This window comes from Lissotriton helveticus, chromosome 4_1 (assembly GCF_964261635.1).
Source record: "Lissotriton helveticus chromosome 4_1, aLisHel1.1, whole genome shotgun sequence".
Classification (NCBI taxonomy): Eukaryota; Metazoa; Chordata; class Amphibia; order Caudata; family Salamandridae; genus Lissotriton; species Lissotriton helveticus.
Window position 1 is genome coordinate 652063508 of NC_136063.1, and position 27112 is coordinate 652090619.

Sequence of the window (27112 nt, forward strand, 5' to 3'; positions counted from 1 at the left end):
GGTTGGTGGGTCGTGAGGGCAGTGTTCCAGTCCTTGTCTTTGATGCTGTTCCAGTTTCGTCAGGCTGGTCTGTCGGTGGTGTGTGTGCATTAGACCAGGACAGGGATGCTGAACTTGATGTAGATGTGATCTGTCCAGAGAACTGGCTTGTCTACTCCAATGTTGGAGAAGTTGGTGGAAACTGCATCCAGGAGGTGTCCAACGATGAGGGTAGGTCCCTTTACTTGGGTGAGGACCAAGGTTTCAAAGTCTTCAATGAGTGCTTTTGAGTTGGTGTCAGTGTGGTTTTCTAGTTTGAAGTTTAGGTCTCCAAGTAGGATGTAACTGCTAGCTTTAAGGGCGAGTGGTGCGACAAAGTCCATAATGGTGTTGGTCCACTTGGTGTGCGGTCTGTAGATGAGTGCTGCTTTTGGTGAAGTTGGCTGTGACGTGGCGATTAAAGAACAGATCTTCCATGTTGGAGGATGACATGTCTGTGGATGTGGGGCATCTGATAGTGTTCTTGTGGATGATGGCAATTTCGCCTCCAGGCTTGTGAAGGCTGTCTTGCCTGGCAATCTTGTAGCCAGAGGTGATGACTGTGACAATGTCCGGTGCGGATGCGGGATTCAGCTACATTTCCATGAGAAAAAGTAGGTCAGGGGCATTGTCGTGCAGCAGGTTCCATATCTCTGACATGTTTGCTGAGTGAGTGGGTATTGAGGAGTATTTATGCAAGCAAGCGTGGAGTGTTGTGTGAGTCGTTGTAGGACTGTGTGATTGTCAGAGAGTGGGGTGTTGGGTGCTGTTAGTGCTGTAAGTGTTGGGTGTGGGTAAGTGCATAAAAACTTGGAGTAAGCACAGGAGAATGCCCCCTCGGTGTTGTGTGGTGCAGCAAGGCAGCAGCATATGGAGCAGCACCTGGGGTTGAGGGTGCAGAGGGTCACAGCATGGTAGCTGTGAGAGGAAAAGGGTTCCTGGCACTGTGCATGGCCCAAGCACAGACTGGCCTAGACAGGCTTCTCTTTAGTGTGTCCGCTACGTATCCACGCTGTGGCATCCATTAAGCAGGTCCTGGGAAGTGAGAAGAGTGTCACTTTCTGTGCAGATGGATGATGAAGATAACTCCTCTTGCTTGACTTCTTCTTTTTAAGACAGTTTAGGCGGGAAAACAGTGATGCCACTTCATGTGAAGCTGAATGATGGGAAATCTATGTACAAATCTATAAATTTAGACCTCCACCAGGCATGTCTAGTCAATATGGTTCGAGTAGCAGTTGCACAACAGCGCAAAGTGGGGCAACACTATAAAGGGTTAAAAATAAATAAATAATTATATAAAATCAATTGAATTGATTGCGATTAATTATGCAGTGCAGTAACACAGAATAAGGAAATTAGTTGTAGAATGCCCCAACACAAAAATTTGTCGTTGAAGACTGCAAGGAAAATGAGGACTTTATCAGCATTGCTATGATCTGTGCTCATTTTCGTAGGATCGCCTGCCTTGTGTAGGACGTTGTTTTTGGTTATGCTTGCATGCCTCTTATATTATTATGTTAATCTTACAATAGTGCCCCGCTAGTTTTATTTTTAGCAATAGGTTCTTTATTGCTGGGACTAGTGTGTGACCCGGGAAAGAAGAGCATCACCTTTCGAAAACTGTCATTGCCACTGTGAAGGCCTTGGAGTCCTGGACTTTAAACGCCATTTCCTAGTGGTCCAGTTTCTATGGATTGCTCGTTGGCTGGAATATGACAATTGTAAGCTCACTAGTGGAGAAATCAGGATCACAGCCCTATGTGTGTGGCTGCCTTGGTCTGGAGTGATCTGCTGCAAAAATAGGACGCTTTCTAAACTAATAAGTGTAGCATGCTATTGTTGCAGGAGGAACTTTGCGCTCACTGATGTGTGGGTGACTTTTGCCATGGTAAATGTAAATGTAAATTGAAACTTGTATATCGCACTACTCACCCGTAAGGGTCTCAAGGCGCTTGTACGAATACCGCTGTGGAACCCATCCTGGCTTTCCCTGTGAGGTGTCCACTCCTGGGCACCCCCAAGGTGGAGGCCAGGCATCCTTAGCGTTGTGGGGGCCGTTGTGGAGATTAAGCAAGCTATTGCCCTGAGTTGCAGAGTGGGACTCCATGATTGGAATAGGCACCGAGGCGAGAATTATCAGGTCCGTGGAATTTTTGAGCCCAAGACCCGCCGAGGCGGGGAATTGAACCCTGGTCCCGGGCTAGACCTCTGCATCAGGGTCTGCCGCTCTAACCATTGAGCCACACTTCTCAGCAAGGTCTGCCCTCAGGGTGTCTGCCAGGATTCAGTTTGGATAGGCTGGGATAAAATTATTCCTTGTGGACTGGATTTGGCATAATGTGTATGGCTGACTTGTAAGATGCTTTAAAGCTCATCTGTCCTTTAATATTATAGGTATGTGCATTTACACCGCACTCCTACCAGATTGCCATATGTCACGATAGCAGTATGTTGGGTGTGGTACTATTTAAACCATGCCAAAAGGGCACTAAACATACTTGTAGTTGAAGATCTTACCTGGGGAGGAGCTCGCACTTTAAGGTCAGGGGTGATCAATGGTGGACAACTCTTGGAGACTTTATTCCACTTTATGGGCCTGAATATTAATCACTAGATAACTCTTCTGTCTCTAAAGGCAGTCCTCACTGTCGGCAGTACTGTAAAGAAAATTAACCAATAATGCGAGGGTAGGAATTGGGAAGGTAGCACAAGTTAACCAGGGATTTAGTAACAGTTGAGCATTTGTATTGCAGCGGCTTGAAGAAGCTAGTTTGGTACAAAGACCTGCAAAATAATTTAAAGAAATTACTGAGAGGGTGCATCAGGTGAAAGGAGAACAGAAAAAAAGACTCTTTAGATCTAAGGCTAACAGTAATAATAATACTAAAACCGGAATGGTAATGAGTCTTTTTCATCGTAGGTAGGATAAAGAAAGCCTTGATGGAGAAACAGGGATTGAAGGGGGCATTTCAAAGATGGCGGCCGGGTCGGATGCATGATGAAGACGCAGCGCCCGACCCGCGCAGTATCCTGCTTATTCTCCTGCACGCCTCCAGTTCTTGCACCCCTAAAGTGCTCTCAGAGCTGGGCAGACTCGGATGACTATGCCTGGCACAGATCTGTACACAGGGCCATGTAGCGGCGGTGCGAGGCCCAAGGCATACTGAGTCGCACCCAACCTGCCGCCGTCTCTTGGCCCAACGGTACACCCGGAGCTGCCGCGATCGAACAACAGAGATTGGGAGCAGCCCAGTGGTGTGTGTCCCATTACGGGAACATTCTGCAATCACATTGCCATCAGGGCAATTGGTTGGCAGCCCACTGGTGTGTGCACTCGCCACATCAGCAGTCTGGAGCCAGCGCAGTCCTCCTTGCACACCGGCCATTGCCCTCCCTCCCCCACAACTCCTTATCGGCATTGCAGTGGGACTGTTCTACCCCAGTACGAGGCATGAATCCCGTGCTGCCCGCGCTCTTAAACGTTATGGATTGTGGACATGGGGACAGACTTGCTGGAGAGGAGTGGCGCTGGACCTGCCGCGATGCATGGGCCGCAGTAGCTCATGAGTCAATCCCCTCTGTGAAAAGGAGCTCCAATGCACTGGGGACAATGGTAGCCCATCTGCTGCTCCACTACCACAAGTTGAACCCCAATACGCCCAGCACAAGTAAGATCCTAATGAACTGTGTTACTCCCCTACGACTGCTTCATGTGACACCTGTCCCCTGCTATAGTTCATTGCTGCAGCATGGGTTGCCACACTGTGCTGCCTAAACACAAGTTACCCTTGACTGGTGACAGGACGATGGAGGGACCCCCATGGTTACCCTCATTACATGCCATAGCCATCAGGCAGGTATTTCTCAGCGGCTTGCTGCTAGCCCATAACGTATGCCTGGCTTGCTTCTGCCACCTCACTATAGTTGCTGCCATTCATAGTACAGGGTGTGGCATAACTGATCACTCTCTTGCCCTCGAGATGGTAAAAAAAATTACATAGTGCCCTTGCGACAACCGGCTGTGCACATGGGATCGACAAACCCCAAACATTGACGATCCCACGGACAAGACTTTGGCAGCCACACTATGGGAGCACTCCCGGCAGTTCTCCCGGAACTCCTATTTTCAGTTCTGGACATTAAATCTACTCTCAAACTTAAACTGGACTCCTTATGTATCGATGTGGGTCTCCACTGTGTGTACCACAAAAAGGTTGAAGGGCAGAGTTGAAAATTCGGAATCTACTCTTACTGCCATACGACCCACTGGATTCTGAACAATGTATCTGTGCCATGCAGGAAGAGGTGGAATATTTGCGTGGACGAATGGAGGACCAAGAATGTCAATGGAAGAGAAATAATGTGGGAATAGTACCCTCCATGAGCAGGTGGAGGGCCCGAACATGGAGCTGTTCTTTGGGGACTGGTTTGTTAACACAATTCTGCAGGGCAAACAATCCACCTTCTGCTCGGTTGAGAGGGCCCATATGGTACATGGGAGACCCCCTCACCCAGACACCCCTCCACATCCAGTGGTGGCATTTTTGTTTAACCACAGAGACAATATCTTAAAGGCGACAAGTGCCAGGGTCCCTGGAACATTGAGAACACCCAAGTCCACATTTATCCTGGCTATACCCTGGAAGTCCAGCGGCGCAGATCTTCCTTACCGGAGGTGAAGAAATGCCTTTGTGACCATGGCATCAAGTATGCCTTGTAGTTCCTTGCCACTCTTCGGGTGATGCATGAGGGCATCACCTCCTTCTCTACAACACCATAGAAGGCTTTTACACAGGGGCCTTGTACCCACCTCTGGGGGGAAAATGAACCTCTTCACCTCATGGAAAATACAGCGGCAATGCAAAACACATACCAGACATTGACCACGGGGCTCTACTAAAGAGCAAGCAGCCTAGGAGAGGGCTCACATGGTGGAGGCTGTGGAGAAACCTGCGTCAGTCCGGCACAATGACTCTCAAACAATGTCTGACTCCTCCTTTTAGGTTTGGGGAGTACTCAAGTGTCCGTCTGTGTTATTGAGCATGTCTTTTTCACTGCAGCTGTAGCCGTGCTGCAGGCCACGGCCAGTGGTTACTGCCTGCGGGCCTACCGCATCCATTGAAAACTGCCCCCCACCCACAAAGAACCACTGGTAAAGGCTATTGTTGGGTACTGTTGGGATTGAATTACAGTGCAATAGCTGACCACCCATTGGCAAACTGGTCAGGGAGCAGGAGTTGGGTGTTAAAATTATGTTTCAGTTGCTCACAAAGTGAAATTTTCTTCGATCTTAGTGGGGATTTCACATTCTGTGTTTGTGGAGGGACCGGCGGGGTGGGTGTGGGGTGGGCAGTTATTGCTGGAGGGGCTTCTCTTGCTTAAAATGTAATAGCTTTAATAACAAATGAACAGGGCTCATCAGTTTTGTTAACCTGGAGCATCCTCGTAGTCACAGGTTTTGCCCGAGCATTACTGTCTGTACCAATACCTCTACAGACATAAGATCCAAATTGCACCACAACAGGAGACTCATCTTACATCACAAACACTTGAGTCTATGTGCAGGCGCTGGAGGGGGATACTAATAAGGACTACATATTCCAGTTACGCTAGAGAAGCATTGATTTGGGTCTCTCCTGGGACGCCCCTAGAGGTTCTATTCACTCAAATTGATCCGCAGGGCCGTTATGTAGTGTTGGAGGGACTGCTAGATGGTCTCCAGCTATCGCTCATATAGCTTCCTACAATCCATTACCCCAATGGTGCTGCGGAACATATTGGCTCCAATCTACTGGGTGGGGGGGACTTCAATTGCACTCCATATCTCAACAAAGATCTTTCCTGCACCCCACTCCCAAGAGCCGAATCGATAGCTCTTACACAACACTTGCAGAAATTGGCCACTGATGTTCAGGTACAGGACGCCTGGCGGGGCCTGCATCTAGACACTAAGGAATATTCATATTACTTGGGGTTGCATGACTTGCACACCAGAATTGACATAGTCTATTGTTTACGGGAAGCCATTGCCAGGGTGTACCATGCGGAATATCTCGGCTGTACCTTCTCAGATCACTGTCTTCTACAATTACAATTCACTTGGGAGAGCTATCAACCTAAAATCCCGAGATGATGTTTGCTTCTGGAGGCCCTTCTGGACATCCCGCTCAGCTCCTCCTTTTCAGACAATATTAGATTTTATTTCCAGGACCATGAGCGCAGTGCATCAGGAGTTGGAGGAGAGTGGGATGCATTTAAGGCTACATAATCAAATCGGTTTACGGAGCTACGTTTACCCTCTGCAGGGAACGCAAGAACCTGGAAGCCGACACATACACTGATATGGACAGCTATCCTGTACCAACCAGTTGGTTTTGGCTCCCCCAGCCCAGGTCAGATAAACACACAGGATTACCCTAGAGTTGCTGGGTTCCTTTCGATCATAGGGAACACTTGGCTAGATGGCATGCTGAGTGAGATCAGGTGCACAGACTGCTGGCATGGCTTATATGGTCCGACTCCCCTAAGAACCCAATTAAGGTAATTAGGGATGATATGGGACATATCATAAACACGCAGGAGAGCATTAACACTGCTTTTTACTCATATTACACTTCTTTGTACAGAGCCCTTTTTAAGGACGATCCAGCCATGATACTGTCCTTTTTAGAGGGCATTGTTCTCCCCCATATCCTGCCCCTCGCAGCTTAGCGAGCTAGAGTCTCCCATTACCGAAGCAGTGATAAGTGAAACCATATGCAGATTGCTTGAGGCAAGACCCCTGGAGCGAACAGTTGGCCATTGGAATTTCATTCGACTTTTAGTATGAAAGTAGTCACCCATTTACAATGAGGCATACAATGGGGGAGTATTGCCCCTCACCCTTCATGAAACAGTGCTTGTGGTCTTGCCTAAACCAGTCTGGGACCCATTACTTCTAGGATCCTACCATCCACTATCCCTTTTGAATTCAGATGATAAGATACTTTGCAGGATGTTGGCCAACAGATCGATTGCGGTGACACAAACTCTAGTTCATCACAACTAATATGGCTTTATACCTGGTAGAAACACCTTCCTAAACCTGCGTAGACTTTTTATGCTGATGCCTGGGTGCTTGCAATGGCTGTACACCCCTGGGTCTCCTCGCTCGATCTAGAGAACGCTTTTAACACCCCCCCCCTGGGATGTTGTTATTTGAAGGAGGCCCCAAGTTCCTTAAGTGGATCTCATTATTGTACATCTCACCAGTGGTGTGGGTGAGAACTGGATTTTCAATCTCTTCACCATAGAGTGGGTTGCTCCTTGTCCCTGATTATATTTGCGCTACCAATGGAACCACTCGCTTGCACACTTCGACAGCAGGCCACGAGCTGGGGTATAAGGGCATATAACCAGTGGCCTATAATATCACTGTATGCAGGCAACTTACTGGTATATTTGTGTTGAGATGCAGCGATACTCTCTGCTCTAATGGCATTTCTATAGCAGTTCGGGCATGTTTCATTCCTGAAAGTAAACTGGAATAAATTCCTACTGTTCTTGATGACTTTGCTATCCCCTGAACAGAGGAGGACACTCCCGTCCTTCACATCCTGTGAATCCTTCAAATATCTGGGGATCCAGGTTTACCACTCTCCTAACCATCTGTTGGATGTTAATCTGGATAAGGCAAAGGCCAGCTCCGGGTCCTCCTTAACATTCTGGACGGAGTTGCAGATTTTGCCATTGGGTCGCATAGCCATCTCTAAGATTTTGGTCCTACCCAGATATTTCTATTTTTTGCCACTCTCCCAGTTTTAATCCTCCAGAAATGCTTTCAGGATCTCAAACTTTTTTAATGCTTTAATGTGGGATAACGGTAGAAAGCGGGGTTCCCTTATGAAACTGCACACGCCCCTGACAGGGGGAGGCTTGGGGCCCCGAATTATGACTCTTACGCAGCCGCATGTAGTTCATAAAAATTGCTGCAAAGGGATTCCAGTTGAGATAAGTAAAAGCTTTATTGAAGAATGAAGACTGAACGTCCACCTCGCCAGCTGACCAGACCTCAACTGTAAAGTCTGGAATGCAACTTGGCTGAGGTCAGACATTGGAATTAAGAATACATTCTAGAAGATATTGAATATAACAACATAAAGAAAGGGCTAAATAAGATGCCTTGTTAAAGGAAGATAATATTTTCAACACAGCGCCATTGCAATAGCCAATACGCTGGTCAGCTGGCCAATATGTGAGAAACTTGGATGCTGGGCAACTGGAATATACCTGACTAAGATGTTGGAATGGAAGTGTTATTGGGCGTAGAGAATACAATCCAGAGGAAGGTAGGGAATATCCTTATTAATACGGCCCATTCCTGCTGGCCCATTTACCTACACTGGAAACAACCCTTTCCCACTGCTATCCCTCTGGGTGTTGCCTGGTTGCATAGACCTGGGTTCTAGACCGGGGATAACTGCCTGGCCCATCGCAGGCCTTTTGTCCTGGGGAGACCTGTTTTCTGACCAGATTCTTCGTACATTTGAGAAATTTATGGAGGATTGCAGGATCTCATTGGGCTCCTTTCCCTTGCATGCCTCTTTTACCGAACACTTCCATAAGGTTTGGGGTAGAGAACATAATGAACCTGAAACCAGACTCCTCCAAACCTTACTTGTGTATGGCACCTGCCATTGCGCTATCAGTGTTATACAATTCTATAAGCCAGGACAGGGCGATTCCCCTTAGTGTACTCCGAGCCTACTAGGACGGTGAACTCTCGTCAATATTCACTGATAAACACCGGGAGCAATGTTTGGAATTCTGAAATGCGTTTCTATGAATGCTAGGCCTAAATATACCCAATTTAATTATCTCCATCACACAGCCTCATGGACTTGCACAGATTTATCAAGGCTCCCCAGACTCCTGACCCCGCTGGCATGACCCTGGGGTTCATTTTACCCATATGGTGTGGTCCTGCCCTCGCCTGTTATCCTACTGATAGCAATAGCTTAGACTTTATCTGAGGCCGCGGGCCATACTGTACTGACAGATGGTACACACTTTCTTTTGGTGATCACCTCTCGCACAACAGCAAGCAAGACAGTTAACAAATTTTTAGATTTGGCACTGGTGGTAGCTAAATGTATGCTAGCCATGATCTGGAAATAGTCAAAAGCACCTCCCTTTCAATTCTGGCTCACCGACCTACATAGAGGTATTGTAGCTGACCTGCATATATTACATGGGCCTATTTCAAGTTGCTCGGTCACGCCCAACCCCCCCACACTGGAAGACCTATCTCGCAGTGCTTGAGGCTAGATTAATGGACACTCCTACATTAATAATTACGACACACCCAGGCTCACTCAAAGCAGTCAGCAACACACCCAGCCACACATTGTTAGTGTGTTGTTCCACTACTCCCCTGCCTCCCACACCCCCCCACCAGTGATGAAGCAAGCAGTCGCTAAAGTTGCAGGACTTGTCAAATTCCTCTTTTGCACCACACACAATCCGTGACCATATGTACCACCATATGTAGATCATATGATTCCTTCCCTTGCACACTTGAGTTTCATTTCAAGAAATACTCCGAACCTTAAGTGAGTGTAATTATGCCTCTCATATATATGGGTCAATGCATACGTGGTGAAGTGATGCAGAATGCATATAAACTGTATATCATGTAAACCCTATCTTTGGCACAAGAAGAATATTATGCCGGTATTATATGCTATAAAATTATTTCGCGGATTACAGTGCCAAAGAATGTCTGTAAAATTGTTATAGAAATATAAAAGTTGATGTCCGTTTACCTGCAGAGAGAATTGAAACTACTGGTTATTAAGACGGCAGTGTGAGCGGTCCAGAGTGGAATTAGGAGCCAGCATCTTGTGCACCCAGCTCTCTTCCACTGGATCAAGTGCACAAGTTGGTGTTTATCATAGCATGACAGTATAAAAAGTCCACTATTAAAATCCTATCTGTGCGAGATGGATCCACATGATCTCATGTTAGTGAACTTGGCAAAAATGCTAGTGACCTTGCAAAATGTAATTCCTGTTCTCTCTGCAAATGGTTAGTTAATAGGAATCTAAAACTTCAGAGTCAAATAATCCCTTGGGGGCTACCATTCTAATCTTTCCTTAAACCAGAGGACTTTTCCCAGTGCTTCAGTGCCAAAAACTTACCTTGCTTGGAGCATTGCTCATTACTCATTGGTACATGTGATTACTCCATCGATTGTGCCTCTAGCCCCACCCGGGTGCTTCCTTGGGGAGCCACCACAGTTTTCCCCTTTTCTGATTCAATGTCAGATACACTTCATGTGTCATCCATGCTACTTCCTAGGTTAACATTCCAAGGAGGCTTTCATCTTCTTCTACCTAAGAGTATAACAGCTTCGTGGTTCATCCTGTTAGTAGGACGGTATGATCCACTGTTGTACAGTTTTCAAATATCATTAAAAAATTACTTTTTAAGCATAAGTTTGTGCAATCCATGGGTTCAGAATTATTTAACTTAAAGTAATGCAGTATTGATTTGCTCACCTGTTTGGCTTTGACTGACTAGTGACAGAATCTACATGGCCTAGAAAGAAGTGTGTCTCTCTTCTAGCGAGGACTGTAAGGCATACTAAAGGATTTGTTGGCTCCTATAGTGGAGCCACCAAAGTCTTGAGAGGACATAATTGATTTAGAGGTCTGTTTGAATAACCATCTGTCCGAATGCCAAAATGATCATAGTAGGCCAGATGCTATGGTAGAGAAGTTAATAAAACCAGTGGCAAACTATTCTATGCAAATAGGTGGGTTGGGAAGAGATTGACTAAATAAGAGCATCAGCAAGGCAGAGGTCCAAACTTATGCTTGTATTTTGGAATTTGAGGTAATTTTCTGAAGGATAGAACTGCTAAACCTAAGAATAAATCTAGATAAAATGTTGCTTCCAAGGAATTGGAGAACTTGGGAAATGTGTAGGCCCAATAGCTCAGGAGACCAAGCTTCCTGGTGGATCAGTTTCTGAGGTCTCCTACTGTTTAGCTCAGACTAATCCAGAAAATATCTACAGACATTTCTGTGCGAGTAATCTTATCTTGGGCAGGGAGTAAGAATTCTGGTGGAGAGTTTATTTGATTCTGGTGCCACCAGAATTTTATTGACTTTGCGTGTGCCAAATCTTTAGGAATTCCTGCTTTCAGCAAGAATAAATCGTAGGTAATTCATACCATTGACAGAAGTGATCTATCTTCAGGGCCAGTTGTAAATTAAACCAGTAGCTTAACACTCACCATTCAAGCTAACCATGAGAAAGAAAGTGAGTCAATTTAAACACACCTCAGTTTAAAGGAATTTACTGGTTACAGGATCATAACCTTGTGATAAATTGGTCTGACAGAAGGTGAGAGTTATGATCATTTTTCGGGAAAGAAAATTGTTGGAAGGAAAAAGATGCAAAAGAGGAATCCAATTCAGATTACTATTGAGGTGAAAGAGAAACCCATTCCAGACCTTTACTCTCTTTAGGCAGATGTTTTTGCCTAGATCATGGTGAGCACTTCAACACCTCCGAAGCCATTTGACTGCCAAATAGAACATACACACTTGAAAAGAAGCATACACACCTACGACAATTCCTTGATGAGATTTTGGAAATATGGGTTCAGTCATCCTTCTTGGTTGCTAGTATACAACCCTCTGTTTTTCATTTTGAAAATAGTAGTGGAATTAACCTGTATAGAATACCAAGCCCTGAGCTGCATAAGAGTTAGGAACAGGGGACCCTCTACTCCATTATTTTCTATTAGGTCAGACATGCTACAATGTAAAGTTGGATCTTCAGGGTACTTATCATCTAGTGCATTTTCAAGAGGGTGACTCATTTTAGTCTGCCTTCACAACCAAGTTAGGGTTATTAGAGTCCCTCACTGTGGACATGTGATGCAAATTGAATTACAGAAGGCAAGCACTGCTAAACTGGTATTTAGGACAAACTTAATGTTGGCATTAATGCGCTTAATGAGAATACCAAGCAAATTATATAGTTCTAGCCATGAGGAGTTTAATTGATTTGCCCAGAATCACAGGATGGTGACCCAAAGCTGGGATCTCAGCCTGGTTCCGCTTTTTGAAAGTTGGTTGCTTCCACCACAGCTCCTCCCAGGTAGTAAAAGAACTGATGAAACAAACACCATTCACAATATAAAGAAATAAAACATAATAATACAGGTACAAGACTGTGGTCGTGTTTTTAAATTACATTTGTTTGTTTTATTCTTTTTGTTGAATAACATTATCAGGGGTAGTATGCGTTATATAAATATAAATACAAATACAATAAATGTGTTATCTGAATTCGGAAAAAAAAGCGTGGATACGCCAAAAGAAAGGGAACTGCTAATAATAAACACAGCGCATGAAAGGCAGCAAGACAAGAGACGGTAAACACAGCAGCACCGGCCGTGTGTGTGTGTCCCAGAGCAGTACAAGCAATTAGCGAAGTCCAACACAGGAAAGTTATTGATATAAGTATCAACACAGAAATGTAGGAACCAGGGAACACTTCGAGGATCCAAGCACAGCTGGGACTGAGCAGGGGTCCGGGTTCAATCAGTGTATTATAGAAGCCGTGGGCTGGACACGCACCGAAAAGAACATGTATTAGAGAGGCGGTGAGCGGTGTCCACCTGAGCTAACCAAAGGCAATAACGGAGACTGTGCAGAGGCAGGGAGAAAAGAAAACCGTCCCACCAGGTTAGCTGCTAGTCAAATCAAATGGGGATTAGAGGGGTGGGTAAACAACGAACTGCTGAAGCAAGATAGCAATAGGGGCTGCTTGGAGGGGAGATTTGTTGTTTTTGGCTGCCCGATCCTTGTTCACCTCCCTCTGCTACGCTTTCCGAGATTTGGGGCAGATCAGTTGGTCGGTATTGCCGGAGATGGTGCCCGCACTACTCCTGTCCATCATGCTGCTAACCGCCTAGGGCTCAGAGCGGTGGGACTCAGGCAGCAGCGGATGCACAAAAGGCAAATGACAAATCCCTCCTTCAGACTGATAAGACTGTCTTTTCAAAATCAAATAGTCATTTGCACTCTGTCCCTTTTGCATGCATGCTCGCCAGTGCATTTCAGCAAGAATTGAGAGCAAGTTTCCGCAAATGCAATCCCAAAATATAGCTTGTACTCGAAAATGTTCTCACCGCCATACATGAAAGAACGGAGAAAAAACCCACAAAACATGGCAATAGACGTGTTTAGAGCGGTGTTTCCGTAAAGATTGTGACTCAGACAAATCATGCTCCTTTGAATGCTTTAATTTTGTAAATGTTATCTTACCTATGAAGATGTAATGTAAAAGCTCAAAGATGCCAGTAGTTTCTAAAACAGAACAAGCCAGCCTGCCTCGCGCTGGCAGCAGGGGGTGGGGAGAGATGAGGGGGCCTGCGCCGGTTTCCCTTGCAGGAGTGAGCAGAAACTATCTGTTAATTACAAACAGATGGTTTCAAAGCTCGCTCCAGCAAGGGAATCGCCAAACGTTGCCATTGAAAGCAATGCTTCGCGTGCACGTTTTTGGGCCAAAAATGGAATCCCTTCTTAAAGGTGTCCTCCTATGCAGCGCATGCGCGCTGCCTAGGCGAGACCTCAAAAAAGGTATAGAAAACCCATGTGTGCATCTTTGGTGGGTGCAATACACGCACATCAAGCTTTTTTGTCAGAGCTACAAGAAAGATTTTGATGTTTCAGAGGAAAACTGTCATACACTGGTCTTGGGGAAAGTCTAAATGACAATTTCTTGCCTACTACCATGGTCATGCTTAAGGAATACCCTTTACTTTTAGAATTTATTTCTATTAATTTTTCTTTAGAGCTTACTTGACATGCAACTTCAACACTACAGCTCCCTTCTCATGGGCCTTATTTTTTTTTATTGCAGCTAGTTCTTAAGTGCTTTCATTTGTTTTGAATATGTATGTCTCGTCCTCAGCTCCTCTAAATGTGCTGTATTGTTAATGTTTATTGTTACAGTAAACGCTGTGAGGGCTTGAAGGAAAAGTATGAAGAACAATTTGAAGATCGATTTGAAATGTACAAGAAAGCAATTCAAAAACATGCACATAATTGTGCATTGGAAGAAATAGAGGAGAGTCATGTTCCAGTGGAGGAGCTTGAAGCAGAAAAAGAAAAAGTTAAGGTATGGTCACCTTAAGTCCAGTTTGGCAGCACTTGTTTTCCATTGATATAAGCCTCTGACACCTGGAAATGCACTAATTTTAAAATAAGGATGATTTAAAGGTATTGCTATACTCCTAAACTTTTTCAGCAATCCTGCCCTTTTTTCAGATGAGCCTATGTATTTCAAAAAAAGTTAGAAAAAAAGTAGTACATTTGTGCTTGTAACTTTGTTTTTTTAATTCTCTTTGAACACTTTTCTGCTAATACATCCTCCCTGCAGAACTAAAAGCTTCAAACAATTTGTAAATGACCCTCTTTTGCGTTGGATTCCCCCAGATTCTTGCCTTGACTATCTTTGTTGGCCCTAGACATCTGTTTTCCCCTACCCCTGCAAACCAATGATGTAGTGCTTGTTCTCCCCCTTTAAACATGCGGACATTGGCATACATCTGATTGGCATATTTAACTTACCTATATGTTCCTAGTATATAGTACAGCATGTACCCCAGGGCCTGTAAGTCAATGTTATCAGTGGGCTGCAGCACCAATTGTTCCACAAACTGCAGTGACCCCAGGCCTACCATTGTAGCCTGGCAGTACAGTTTACAACTGCCAATTCGACCGCTGAAAGGGAAATCCTTTTGACAGGCCTAAGCCTTGCTTTTAAATAATGAGAAGCCCCCCCCTCCAGGTAGGCCTTAATATCCCTAAAAGCTGCATGCATGGTATTTAAGAGTGGTAAATGCACAAAATCTAATGTTCCACATGTCCTTACAGTGAAAATCCTAACGTTTGTACAATGTGGCAAGGCTGCCTGCTTCCATAGAGAAATACTGCATTGCATCATTACACCTCATAATGCTAATTTCGGTTTGGTAACAGCTAGAGAGATTTTTCAATGGCTCTTCGTGATAGTTAGACAAAATCCAATCAAATAGTAAAGTCAAATGTTATATAAATAATAAGGAAAATATACTTGAGACAAATCACCTTTTTCCCAGGTAAAGCCTCAAAGCCCTTTTTGGAAGTACTCCAACTGTCACATGTAGCTGACAGCCCCCCTGTAGTGAGGTATGAATTGCTCCCAGTGCACTGATAAAGGGCTTTGGGTGTGGGGAGGTGTTGTCCTTCCCTTGAAAGGATGACCAAGTGGCGGCGTCCAGACACTTGGTGGACTTTAAAGGAGGCCTACCCTGTCAAAGGCAGATGTAACTTTCACCTGGACCAAATGGTCCTTCATCATGGTGCATCTTGCCACTGCAGGGACTTCGATATTTTGCCAGATTCCCTATTCCTCCGTGGGTCCTCACAGAACAACATTTCTATCTACCCTCCGAATACCCTTCTTTCCCATAACCTCATCCAATGCACTGGTGATCACCTATCCTTAAGACAGAAAATGAAGAGCAACCTGATTCAACCACACCTCTGAACTTGCTCTGGTCTTCTTCAGCAATGGAGCTTTTATAGATTTAAGAGCCACTTGAATACATTCCTCTGCATAAAGCTGGGATTCCTCTGGTAAAATAAACATGTACCATATTATGTCTGTAAACAAGTAGCAGAGATGAGTTCTTTTTCAGTGTAACTTGAGCTTTTGCTAGTGCATTGGAGTTGGAGGTGCTGCCCAACAACCAGGCTTCTGTCCTGTTGGAGTTGATTTTATTTTTTGTTCATCCACTTTGCCACTTCCAAAGACTGTAGATGGATCCTGAACTAAATGGTATGATCTGTGATTGATATCTAGTCCCAAGAGGAGTTGTGTATCATCTACATATGCCACATTGTAAGGCAGAGAGAACAGGAGAAAGACATAGGAAAGGTGATGTAAAGGTTAAAAAGAGTGGAACTCCAAGAGGAGTCGTAAGTGGTCTGCAGGTGGTGACCAATGTCAAGGAAGATTAAATGAAGGAACCGAGTTGCTGCTGGAGAATGACCTAAATGAGCTATTTTAGCACTTTTGATCTGATCTCAATTTCCTAGAGATGGAATGTGAGATTTGTGGGACAGGTTGTCAAAGGCTATTGAGAGATCTAAGGGGTTCGGGTTGGCAGTCCTGCATAGATATGGATTGGTTCCTAATTGATCAAGTAAAGTGAGTAATGCAAATTCATGCCATGAATATGATGAAAGCTGCGACTATGAGAATCTAGAACATTAATGAATTAGTGAAAGAGCCTAACTACTAATTCACACATTTTCCACCATCTTTGGCTACAAATTATATTGGAGCCTGGTGAAAAACTACAGAGCACTATTAGACCTGCAAAGGTGTTTTGTTAGGCGAGCGTTTTTAGAGCAACAAGAGCAGTTATAATACCCACTTCTTTCACACACTTTGCACACTTGTTTCCCCTCTGCAGGTTCTTAGAGTAGCAAGGAAGCAAATTGCTTATAATGGGCGCATACTTATTACGTGAATCAGTGTAGATAAAGAAAATAGATCTGGTGAGAAATACTTTCATGCTATTGGGCCTGAAGAAAGGATTTCAGTTACATCAAGAGGAAGAATCTTCCCTGGTAGGGTCAATACGTGGGAGGCTAATCACCACAGGATGAACTCGATTGCCTTGACGGGCGATAGGGGTGCCTGACACGCCCACCAAACCAAACTGGACAAGTACATACCACGGAGATGCACCACATCGATGCAGGTGACTGACAACTCGCAGGCATCAACCATTCAGTCCCTCCCAGTAGACGAGGTGCTCACCCTGGCAGACCCAATTGTGGTGATCTAGTGTGTACGTAGTACCCTTGAGAACAAAATAAACACTGTCTTTAACACACTAGCTTGGATAAGGGCTGACCTTTGCAATGTGTGCCCAAGAGGAAAGGAAGTAGGAGACTATATAGGCACTCACTCTCAAGGCAGAATTGACAGTGCTTAAGAGCCAAGTCAATGACCTGCAAGCAAACACTTCTGCCTTGGAGTCTAGACTAGTTAGACTAGGAAATTTTGGAGCTTGCTTTAGAAGAAGCAATGTTCGCATAATAGGGGTTCAAGAAGTTATGGAGGGTCCTGCTGTTGCCCTCCTTGTTGAAAATCTTATCCTCAAACAATTACAATCCAGGTGCCTTTTCAACAACTTCTCGGTTGAACCGGCCGACCGTGTTCCAGGGGCACCTTTGCACCCAATAATATCTTGCATGTCATGACCGTGATGTCATTCTGCAGACTGTACACACAGCACCTCTGCTAAAGTATGAAAATCTATGATCACTTATTTCCTTGACTTCACATTTTGAGTCCAAGGTAGTGTTGCACTTTCCTAGAAGTCAAATTGAAGTAATCAAAATCCTTCTCGGGGTCTCACTGATTCTTAGTCCTTTTAAACCAACAAAGAAGAAATTGGCACAGAAGCTGAAATATAAAAGATAATTTTTATTAAACTCAAATGAGTTGATACTACGTCACACAGGAGCCTTAGCAACTGAATGAGGCAGTCTAAGGAGTACAGAAAACTGGGGCTTTATATATGCTTTAGAGTTACATAGTAAGAATAAATGCAAGGGGCAGTCCTGGCTCATGTAAGCATGCAAAATGACTAAGTTGGGCATACAAGATCTACTTGCTCAACAAAGTGGGAGGAGAGTTACTTCCCCATACAGCAGCAAAAATAGCCTGACAGTTATATTAGAGAAGCAGGTGCATTGTAATAGCTGGGCCCTTCTGGGCATGTGCGAAGTGGAAGATGCTGAATATAGTTTGTCTCTAGGCAGACTACAAGAGCAGTTAACCGAAAGGTAGGACAGAGCACATGGCAAACAAAATGGCTGCCAGAAATACAAAATGGCTTTCACAAAGCGGATAAGATAACTTCTAAATACATGATGGCTTCAGCTAGCTAACCAATTGCCGTCAGTTTACAACAAAATGGTCCCTTAGAGATTGGGAAATAAAATATTCAATGACCTTCCCAGCAAAGCCGCAAGTGATAGCAGACCGAAAGACTTGGTACTTTACTACACCCAATGAGGTTTAGGATTAGTTGGATGGATGGAGAGTGGTTGGCAGGGCTGAACATCGTCAAAACCAGGAAAACAATGATGGAACTCCAGGACCAAAGACTCAGGGGACCAGTGATAATGAGACCTTCACTTGTCATCTATTGGCTGGCCCAGAGGCCACCTACTTCTCTATTTTACGCTAGGGTGCAGAGATTGAGATTAAGCCATGGACCAAACACGAATACTTTATTACACTAAAGCCTTGTTGGCATGAACACTGCAAATTGATCTCCTGCTGCCGTTATGCTTGTCCTCTGGCACGCAACCCTGGCTACATTGGGCTGAAGGGGCTGGATTGCGAGGCCCTGCCCTTGTGGAACACTGCTGAATTGAGCACTCTAGCTACACACTAAGGGTTTGATGAATGGAACCTGATGACGACAGGAAAGAGTGATCTTGTCAGCTGGTGTACAGAGAGAATATAACCTAACACATACCCTGACTCTTCTGAGGGAGCAATGGGAGCGAGTACCAGGTGAATTTGAAGATGATAAATGGCCTGATGCCTTGCCGTCCTTTTAGGGGGTGGCTATAAGATCAAAGTTCTGCTTGTTCCAGCTAAAGTTCTTACACTGCTGTTACTATGCATGCACTATGGTGGTACAGATGGGTAGGGTGACGTGCAGTGCTCAGCAGTAACAACTGTGGAGAGGTGGGCACGTTTTTCCATATGCTGTAGATTTGCCCGGTGATTCAAAGCTTTTGGGAATCAGTGGTATCTTGCTTAAATGACATTTGCAAGAGCCGCATGGACAATTCTGTGAAGAGGCATTTCTTAAATTTATGGGGAGGGACTGATCTCTCTAGAATGGACCACACATTGGTGACACTGGATTGATGGTGGCAAAGTGAAACATTGCAAGGATGTTGAGGGCTGAATTGGCTTTTTGATGGGTGACTGGAGGCGTGATATGTATTGGTGCATGTTGGCCGAGAAAGTGGTGTATGAATGTAGAGGTTGCCCTAACTAGTGGAATAAAATATGGGGAAAATGGAATACCTATCAGGGTGATCTATGTGCTCCTTCCTTGATGACCCAGCATGAACTCCGGAACCATGAAAGCTTTGATTCAACTGCTGCACTATTCCTTTTTGTGGTCTGGGTGGGAAGAACGGGAACCTTTTATGATGTTTGAAACACTATATGTTGGAGCATTTCTTCATGGTGCAAAATGTACTACTTCTTGTCATTGCTACATTGCCTGTTTAATGTGTAAAAACTGATTTATAAAAAAAAGTAAAACAAATAGAGGTAGAATCAAGGAGATCTGAAGTGGCCTGAGAATCTGGAGGAAATGTGAATACCTATATTTACCCTGTGGAGAACTTGAGAAAACCAGATAGAGTGAAGCCAAAGTAATTTTCAAGTCCCAGAAGCATTCAACCTAGGACAGGTGGAAAAGCTGGAAGGGGAACAGGATGGTGTAAAGCAAATCATTTAGTCAATCCAAAGTTCTTAAGAGAAGACTGAGAGAATGAGAACAAGACTTTCAGTATAGAACCAAACATCCCCAAGGTTTATTCTTGCAGTCAACATAATATGTGTAAAATCTATCTACAATAAAGTCACAGACTTAGTTTTCATGTTTTAGGGAGTTGTGAGAAATTGATGTCAGAGGGTCCCATTGCAGACAGAGGCCCCAACTGTAGGAATTTGATTATTTTGCTTCTGGTGTCCTGGACCCCTGAAGCCGTACTGCAAGTCCCAAAACTGGAGGCAAAGTACCTCATATAGTGCTTAACACCCAGGGTGCTGAGGCAGAGCAGTCCAAGAAATTACCAATTAAACAAATAACACTCAGTAGCCACTTCTTGGGTGCAGAAGATCTTGTCATTCATTGTTTAGTGCATATAGGTCACCCGCTCACATTTCTCTAAAACTTGTAAGGGGCTTTTTCATGTTACAAAGCAAATTACCTTAGATTTTGGAAACTGCCCCATCCATTAAATCATTGGTCAGTATTCTGTTTCTCAACTGGGTGGTAGTTTTTTATTGCATGCCAGTCCAAGTTGTGAACACCTAGGGCATGATGGATGTAGACACTTGCTCGCTAACACATTGCCTAAATGAAATTGTGTCCCACTTCGGACTTCCTTCCATCTTTGAAACTTCCTTAAGCATAGTCTGACCAATATGGGGGTTTGTCTTTTAAACATATCCATCAGGCCTACCGATTCCATCACGGTTCCCCATGCCTAGATCAGTATGGAATTGCAAGTTTCAGAATGTCACTACTTTTTACGCTACATAGAAAATGCACATGTATGGACATACTATCCTTAAGTGCAGGTACTGCCATGGGAAAGGAGGCCCCCAATTATTCACCACTCTCAATTCAGTTGGCCATTAATAGTCTCTTGTCTATGGTCCGGAACATCCCCTCATGTAATTATCTAAATACTTTAAGAAGAGTGATCCGCAGGTTATGGTGCCCCACAGTAGTGCCCTAATGGGGCTGTGGGATTCCATGTGCAATGCACTGTCAAATCTATACAAATCTCGTCTACGATATTTAAATTGAGCAGCACTGCCCTGGAAGGATAGGGATAGTGTACTCCAACCTAGGATATCTTCCTCAAATTTATTCAGAGCCTGTAGTTGTGCATCAGGAAATTGGTACAAGTCCTACAATTACCATACCAAGATTCTAATAACCATTGACCTATATATGCAGATTATATCTTGCAAGAATACGGATTGCCCAGTGTCACACTGGGAATATAGTGGACTAAGCCCAGTTTATATTGAACTTGGAATATGCACATTCAACCTCTGTATTGTAAACTAATGGCCCACAATGAACAGAAGAATATCCATATCATGTTGTGATATGAGGTTGTCAACACACTAGCCAAAAGAAGCATCTAACCATAAAGTCTCATCTGATCCAGCAAGCCAAAGGCTCATTTGCCTTCGATAATGGCATTGGGGAAGTGACCAGTTTTGCCTTGTCTCATCCTTTAACCCAGTTCATATCTATCAAACAATATTCTCTTCACACTGATAGCTGCTGGAGGTTCTGCTTAAAGATCTATCCAGGACACAAAAGCCTCTCCATATAGCGGAAAGAATCACCTATGAAAGCTGAGACCATGACAGCAAGCTTTTGAAAGCATGAGGGGCATGATGGAGGCATTATGGATGCTCCTCGTGAGACAACGCCTATTATATGGAGAAATATGCACTTTAGTAGGAAGTGGAAATTCATGTCCTTGCACTTGCAACCTAAGGATATTACATTGTGTAAGTATTGACTGAAATAATGACACTCGCCCTAACTGTATAATTTGTTTCTGTATCTTTTTATGTTGTATTGTAACAAAACTGTAAAGCCTAATAAAAATATGTTTAAAAAACCGCTGTCCAGATCCCATCTTTTAAAAACTCGAACCCAAAAGTGCCTTTCACTGAAATCAGTGGTCAGATGTGCTAAACATTTTACATTTTAGTAGTTGCAACCTCTACTATTTGCAAAGCTTGTTGGTTTGTGTCCACTAAATGTTTTCTCAATGTAATAAACCCATATAAGAGGCGGTAAAGTTTTACAAACTTCTAATTTGGAAATGGTCCACAAATCAGTTTGGAAGAGGTTTGTTGAGGGCGTCCCTTCTAAATACCGATTCAGAACCATATGCATAGGCTTTCCTTTTTTCAGTTTCTCCTTGTGAATGTCAGTGCAATTATTTATTTTTATTTTTCTCAGTATTTTCCAATGTTTTAAAAAACAAAAAAAATAATGGTTATAAGTGTTCTTTTGGGCTTTGCACAGGATCATGAGGATGGTGATTTCTGAGTTGTTATAAAGAAATTTGCTTTTATTACCTTTCCTGCTTCTCTCGTTCAATCCTGTTGTGAGTTATTCCCATATTTCGTCTTGTGCCTAAATCTCTTCTTTGTACTGTTTCAGTGAAATTGCTTTTCTAAGTATAATTATATTAATTATTCCTCCCAACTTCCGGTCTGTTTAACCGCATGCGTGCGGGCGGAATTCCGCCCGTACGCTGAGATTTGCGAAAGCGCACTTTACGTGACGAGCTGGGCTCGTCATCAGCGTAGCAGGAGGCTACCTCATGACGAGCCCAGCTCGTCATCAGCGTCGAAGGGGTTAATTTCTTAGTACTCCAAACCCCCTATTGTAGGATCTTACCCAGCTCGGGCACTACCCAATGAGTACGCCACACACGGAGAGTAGTATACACGTCGCTATTGTTCAACATTCTAAACTTGCATTCACTTCATTACCCTCCAGCACCTACGTCACAGGTCTACGAAGTCCATCAGGAACCAAAAAGGTTCCGTCATTCTTTATTTACACAACACCCCTTTCTTAAATTAAAAGTTGCTACTTTTTACAATGAATAGATAAATACATATGCACTTATAAAACTTCAATAAGCCTTCATGGCGCTTATATCACACATCCTGATCGGGTCATCAGAAACTAAGATCTGGAAGCTTAAGTAGTGTTGACAATTATAGTTAATTATGACCCTGTCCTGGCTGCAGCTCTACAGACAAAATATATTAAAAGTAAGGGAAAAACGATAAAAAACACAGTGATCAAGAGTTACCACAGCAAAGAAATTAAGAGAAAAAGAGAACCAATGAAAGAAAGAGGGAGATAGGTTTGGTAGAAAGGTCAAAAGGAACGGTATATAACAAGTAGGAAGGAACTGTGGATGAAAGGATGAATGCAAGGAGAAAAGGGCTGATGGATGGAAAGGGAAAACAAGATTTACATGGGTGAATAGATGGCTGGGAGGGTAATGAGATGGCAGCAGATGTGCTCAATTTCACATTGAAATGTATGTAGGCTTCAGCCATCTTAGTTGGGGTACCAGGGCATTGTAGTTGCACTCTTGAAAAACTATCATCAGGATGGTTATCTTTCTCTGTATGGTAAACAACTGCCTAGTTGTATTCTCCGAGCCCAGCGTTCAATACGAGGCGGCATCTTGGCTTTAGGATGGCCAAATATTGTCAGTAGTGATTGATGATCAGCCACTACTGTAAAGGGTTTGCCATATAAGCACACATGGAAGAATTCACAAGCCCACACCACTGCCAAGCTTTCTTTCTCAGGTTGTGGATAAGCATGCTTCGTTTGTGACAAGCTTTTACTGGCATAAACCACAATAAGCATTTGGGCGTTTGGCTGTCCATTGTGCTATGCTGGGACGCGGTTAGGTTTGGGCACTTTACTTATATTTTAGATCGCCATTTTAAGCTGCACTACTTTTTGCACATTTACAAGTCAGTTCTCAAGGGCATTCTCAGAGCCCATAGCAATTCAAATTTATTTATGTTTAGCCTTAGTACTTTTTACTTTTAATTTTAACTTTGTGCGTAGCTCTTTTAACTCACTGGCTGCATTTGCTCCCGTGTCTTCTTCCATGCCTTCTTCCACATCTCTCCTTGGTCCACCACGAGGTTTTCCGATTGAGTGGAAGGAGATTGCGTGAAGAAGGAAGTCGCACTCTTCACTTCTGTAGGAGCGACACGGTGGTCAGCGTTCTAGCAGCTGATCTCCCCTCTTTCAGTGGAATCCCAGGCATGACGCGCAGCAGATGCGCTCAGTGGGCGCACCACTGGTGCTCTGAAGGCTCGCCTGAGGCAAGCCCGTCAACATCAGCACTCGGTCGTCGCCAGGAGCCAGAACCACAGCATGTTTTAGGTCAGAATCTGACACTGATTCCAACGGTATTTGTGTCTACACTACCCAGAAATTACTAGAGATTAGACAAGCTAATTTAAACAAATGCCTTCATCTGACCAAGGCCACCCCCCTGTACCCCAACAATATTGGAGGGGCCTTTTGCATGCAGCTCCTGTAAATTCAAGAGCATGTATTCGACACAGCCCCTGCCAGAAAATATCACACCTGATATTAACAAAAAATAGCCTGGTTCTCAAGCAATGACAGACTCTTTTTCTCAGCATTCTTTGGGGAACCAAAATTGGAACTGCTTGCTTGGGAATGTAAGATCATTGCCTAAACATGCAGTAGAAATATGGGATCTCCTATCCTCCAAACTTCCCGACATCTGCTTCCTAACCGAAACATGATTAAAACCTAGCTCTACCCCTGCCATAGCAATAGCGCTGCCAGAGGGAAACGCATCCTAAGGTTGGATTGGCCTACTAAGGTAGGAGGGGGTATAGCTAACGTATATAAGGATTCCATTAAAATAACTATATTGGAACAACTAAGTAATAATAACAGCATTGAAGTGCTAGTTTTTAGAATTGACTTACATCTGCAATACTTTTGGACCCTCCTCCCGGGCCCCTCTGAAATTTTACTCTCCAATTACTGAAACTAATCTCCCCGCATGCCATTTCTCCAAATAACTTCATTTTATTGGGTGATTTTAATGTGCACAGTGAAGACAATCCTACTTACGCTAGATTTAAATAAGATCAACGTGGGCCCCACCCACCAAGTGGGACATATGCTAGATCTTACTTTCACTAAGTCATCTAATGTGCAATGTGGAGCTACATGCCCCCTCACATGGACCGACCATTCACTGATCGAGTTCAAACTCAGGGGTCCTATGGCACCTAAACTACAGTCTTCGACTTATAGAAGCTGGCACAAAATCGCTCCTGATAACTTTAAGGATCCAACTCCCAATTCATTGAATCCCAACACGGGGAGCATAGAGACTGGCCTAGCCCAATATAAGTCTATCATAACAATGGCCATTGATCATTTAGCCCCTCTAAAGCAGTGCACAAGCTCAGGCAGGCGCACTCAGTCAGCCTGGTTCTCCTCCAGTCTCAAAACAGAAAAGAGTCTCTGCAGGAAACTAGAGCGGCGCAGGCGTCTCTCCCTTAATGCACTAGATAAAGCATACTTTAAATTGGCTTTATCCAAATATCACAAAATATAAGATATGCCCGCAAAGCTCATACTGTATCACAATTGGAGCAGGCTGGGAATGCCCCCAAAACCCTATATACTCACCCAGAGACATGTAATAATGAGCAGGCACCCTTGCAAGCCTTATGCGACAAAATAGCTACGCACTTCACAAAGAAAATAGATTTGATTTACTCCACTATCTGCTGATCTCTCACCCATTCGAGCTACTGTGCAGAAGTTGGAATACTTCCCCTTGATCACGCCCGATGCAGTAGAGTCCTTACTCGCTACTATCAAATCAGGCTCACCCCTTGATATAATCCTGGCAAGGACCACCTCACTACTATCCAAACAGCTCGACACTCCCAACTGTTCCATTCATAACCTCTCACTAAACAAAGTTCAAGTCCATACTGAGTGGAAGGCAGCACAAATAATTCCCATATGGAAGAATCTTAAGGCCCCAATGGATGATTTGATCAATTATCGTCCTATTTCACTGTTACCTTCTCCTAAGCAAGATGTTAGAAAAACATTAATAAACATCTTTTGGACTTTGTCGAGGAATACGGCGGTCTTGATACATCTCAGTCTGATTTTAGACCCAGACATAGCACCGAGACAGCCTTGATTGCTGACATGGATAACATCAGACAGGCTTTGGACAATGGACAGGCAGTTCTACTTGTGATGCTTAATCTGTTGGTGGCTTTCAACACTTTCTCACACCAAATCCTGCTCAGGAGACTTAGAGAAATCAGGATTCAAGGTACAGCCTTACAATGGATGTTTAGTTTCCTCTCGCATAGAACTCAGACCATCAATTAAGGCCCCTTCTGCTCTGAGACTGTGTAACAGACTAAAGATGTATCCCAGGGATCCTGTCTCAGTCCCACTTTATTTAACGTCTATTTTGCTCCTTTGGCAGGTTTACTTAGGAAGTTAGGTTTTATACCCATCTCCTATGCTGATGATACTCCGCTCCTGTTATCCTTCGATAAACACAACCCCAGTGCTCAGTATATCTTCTCAAAAGGTATGAGAGCCATTGCCAGCTGGATGAGGCGATGTTTGGTGATGCTCCTTTTAGATGGTTTCCGAGCCGGTGGCCAACGGAATTGGGACCCGCGCCAGCGCCCAAGACCGTGGTCAAAAATGTAGGTGTCCACCTGGACCAGACATTGATTATGAAGGATCAGGCTTTTACCACAATCTGCGCCTGCTTCCATGCTCAATGTCTTCTGCGAAGAGTATTTCCCTTTCTCCCTTTGTCCACTCGGAAAACCCTTATCCAGGCACTAGTAGTAATTCGCCTAGACTACTGCAATGCTCTGCTGATCTCAGCCAGTAAAGCATCTCTGAACAAATTTCAGGTGGTCCAAAACACTGCTGCCCACCTAGTCTCCAACACTCCCTGCCTTACTCCCTCCCGTCTCCTTTTGCAGAAACTGAATTGGCTGCAGAACCGGATCCGATTTAAAATCTGTTGCATTGTGCATAAATCATAAAATGGTAAAGGCCCCAGTTATTTGGCAGAGAAAATTTAAAAATACCAGCCTTCCAAAACACTACGCTCAGGGACTAAATCTCTACTTGTGGTCCCACGCTGAAAAAAATCTTGATTAAGCGGGAAAGCTTTTTTCCACTTAGCCCCTACCTTCTGATTACAATTACCAATCCATTTGTGGGAGTGCTCTGATCATCTGCAGTTCAGTAGGCTTCTGAAGGCTTCATTGTTTTAATCTTTTGCTCTTTCTTGGCAGACTAAGCAGTTTGCTAGCGTGGAGATACCCCCTTGGGGTGTGATTCAGGTGCTTTATAAATCCTAAATCAAATCAAGAATCGTGCCCAACTCCACAGGGCTAGCATTAATTACACCCTCCGTCTGAAGCTTGGGATCAAAGTAGGCTATTTCAATTACATTTGCGATGGCTTGCTTGATTCTCTTGAAACTTCTCTCACATTCAGGTGACCACTGTAACACCGCATTCTTTTTTGTCAATTCTTGTAACGATGTACTGACCATGGCAAAGTCTTTTTTTTTTTTTTTTG

The 27112-nt window shown here is 44.1% G+C and overlaps 1 protein-coding gene across 1 annotated transcript in view; it reads left to right on the plus strand.

The window, feature by feature from the left end:
• LOC144828803 (kinesin-like protein KIF20A) overlaps positions 1 to 27112 on the plus strand; it is a 412946-nt gene that overhangs the window by 250781 nt on the left and 135053 nt on the right. Inside the window, exon 14 of the mRNA XM_078687291.1 lies at positions 14034 to 14199. Coding sequence (XP_078543417.1) covers positions 14034 to 14199 — 166 coding nt within the window. The remainder of the gene's footprint in view (positions 1 to 14033; positions 14200 to 27112) is intronic.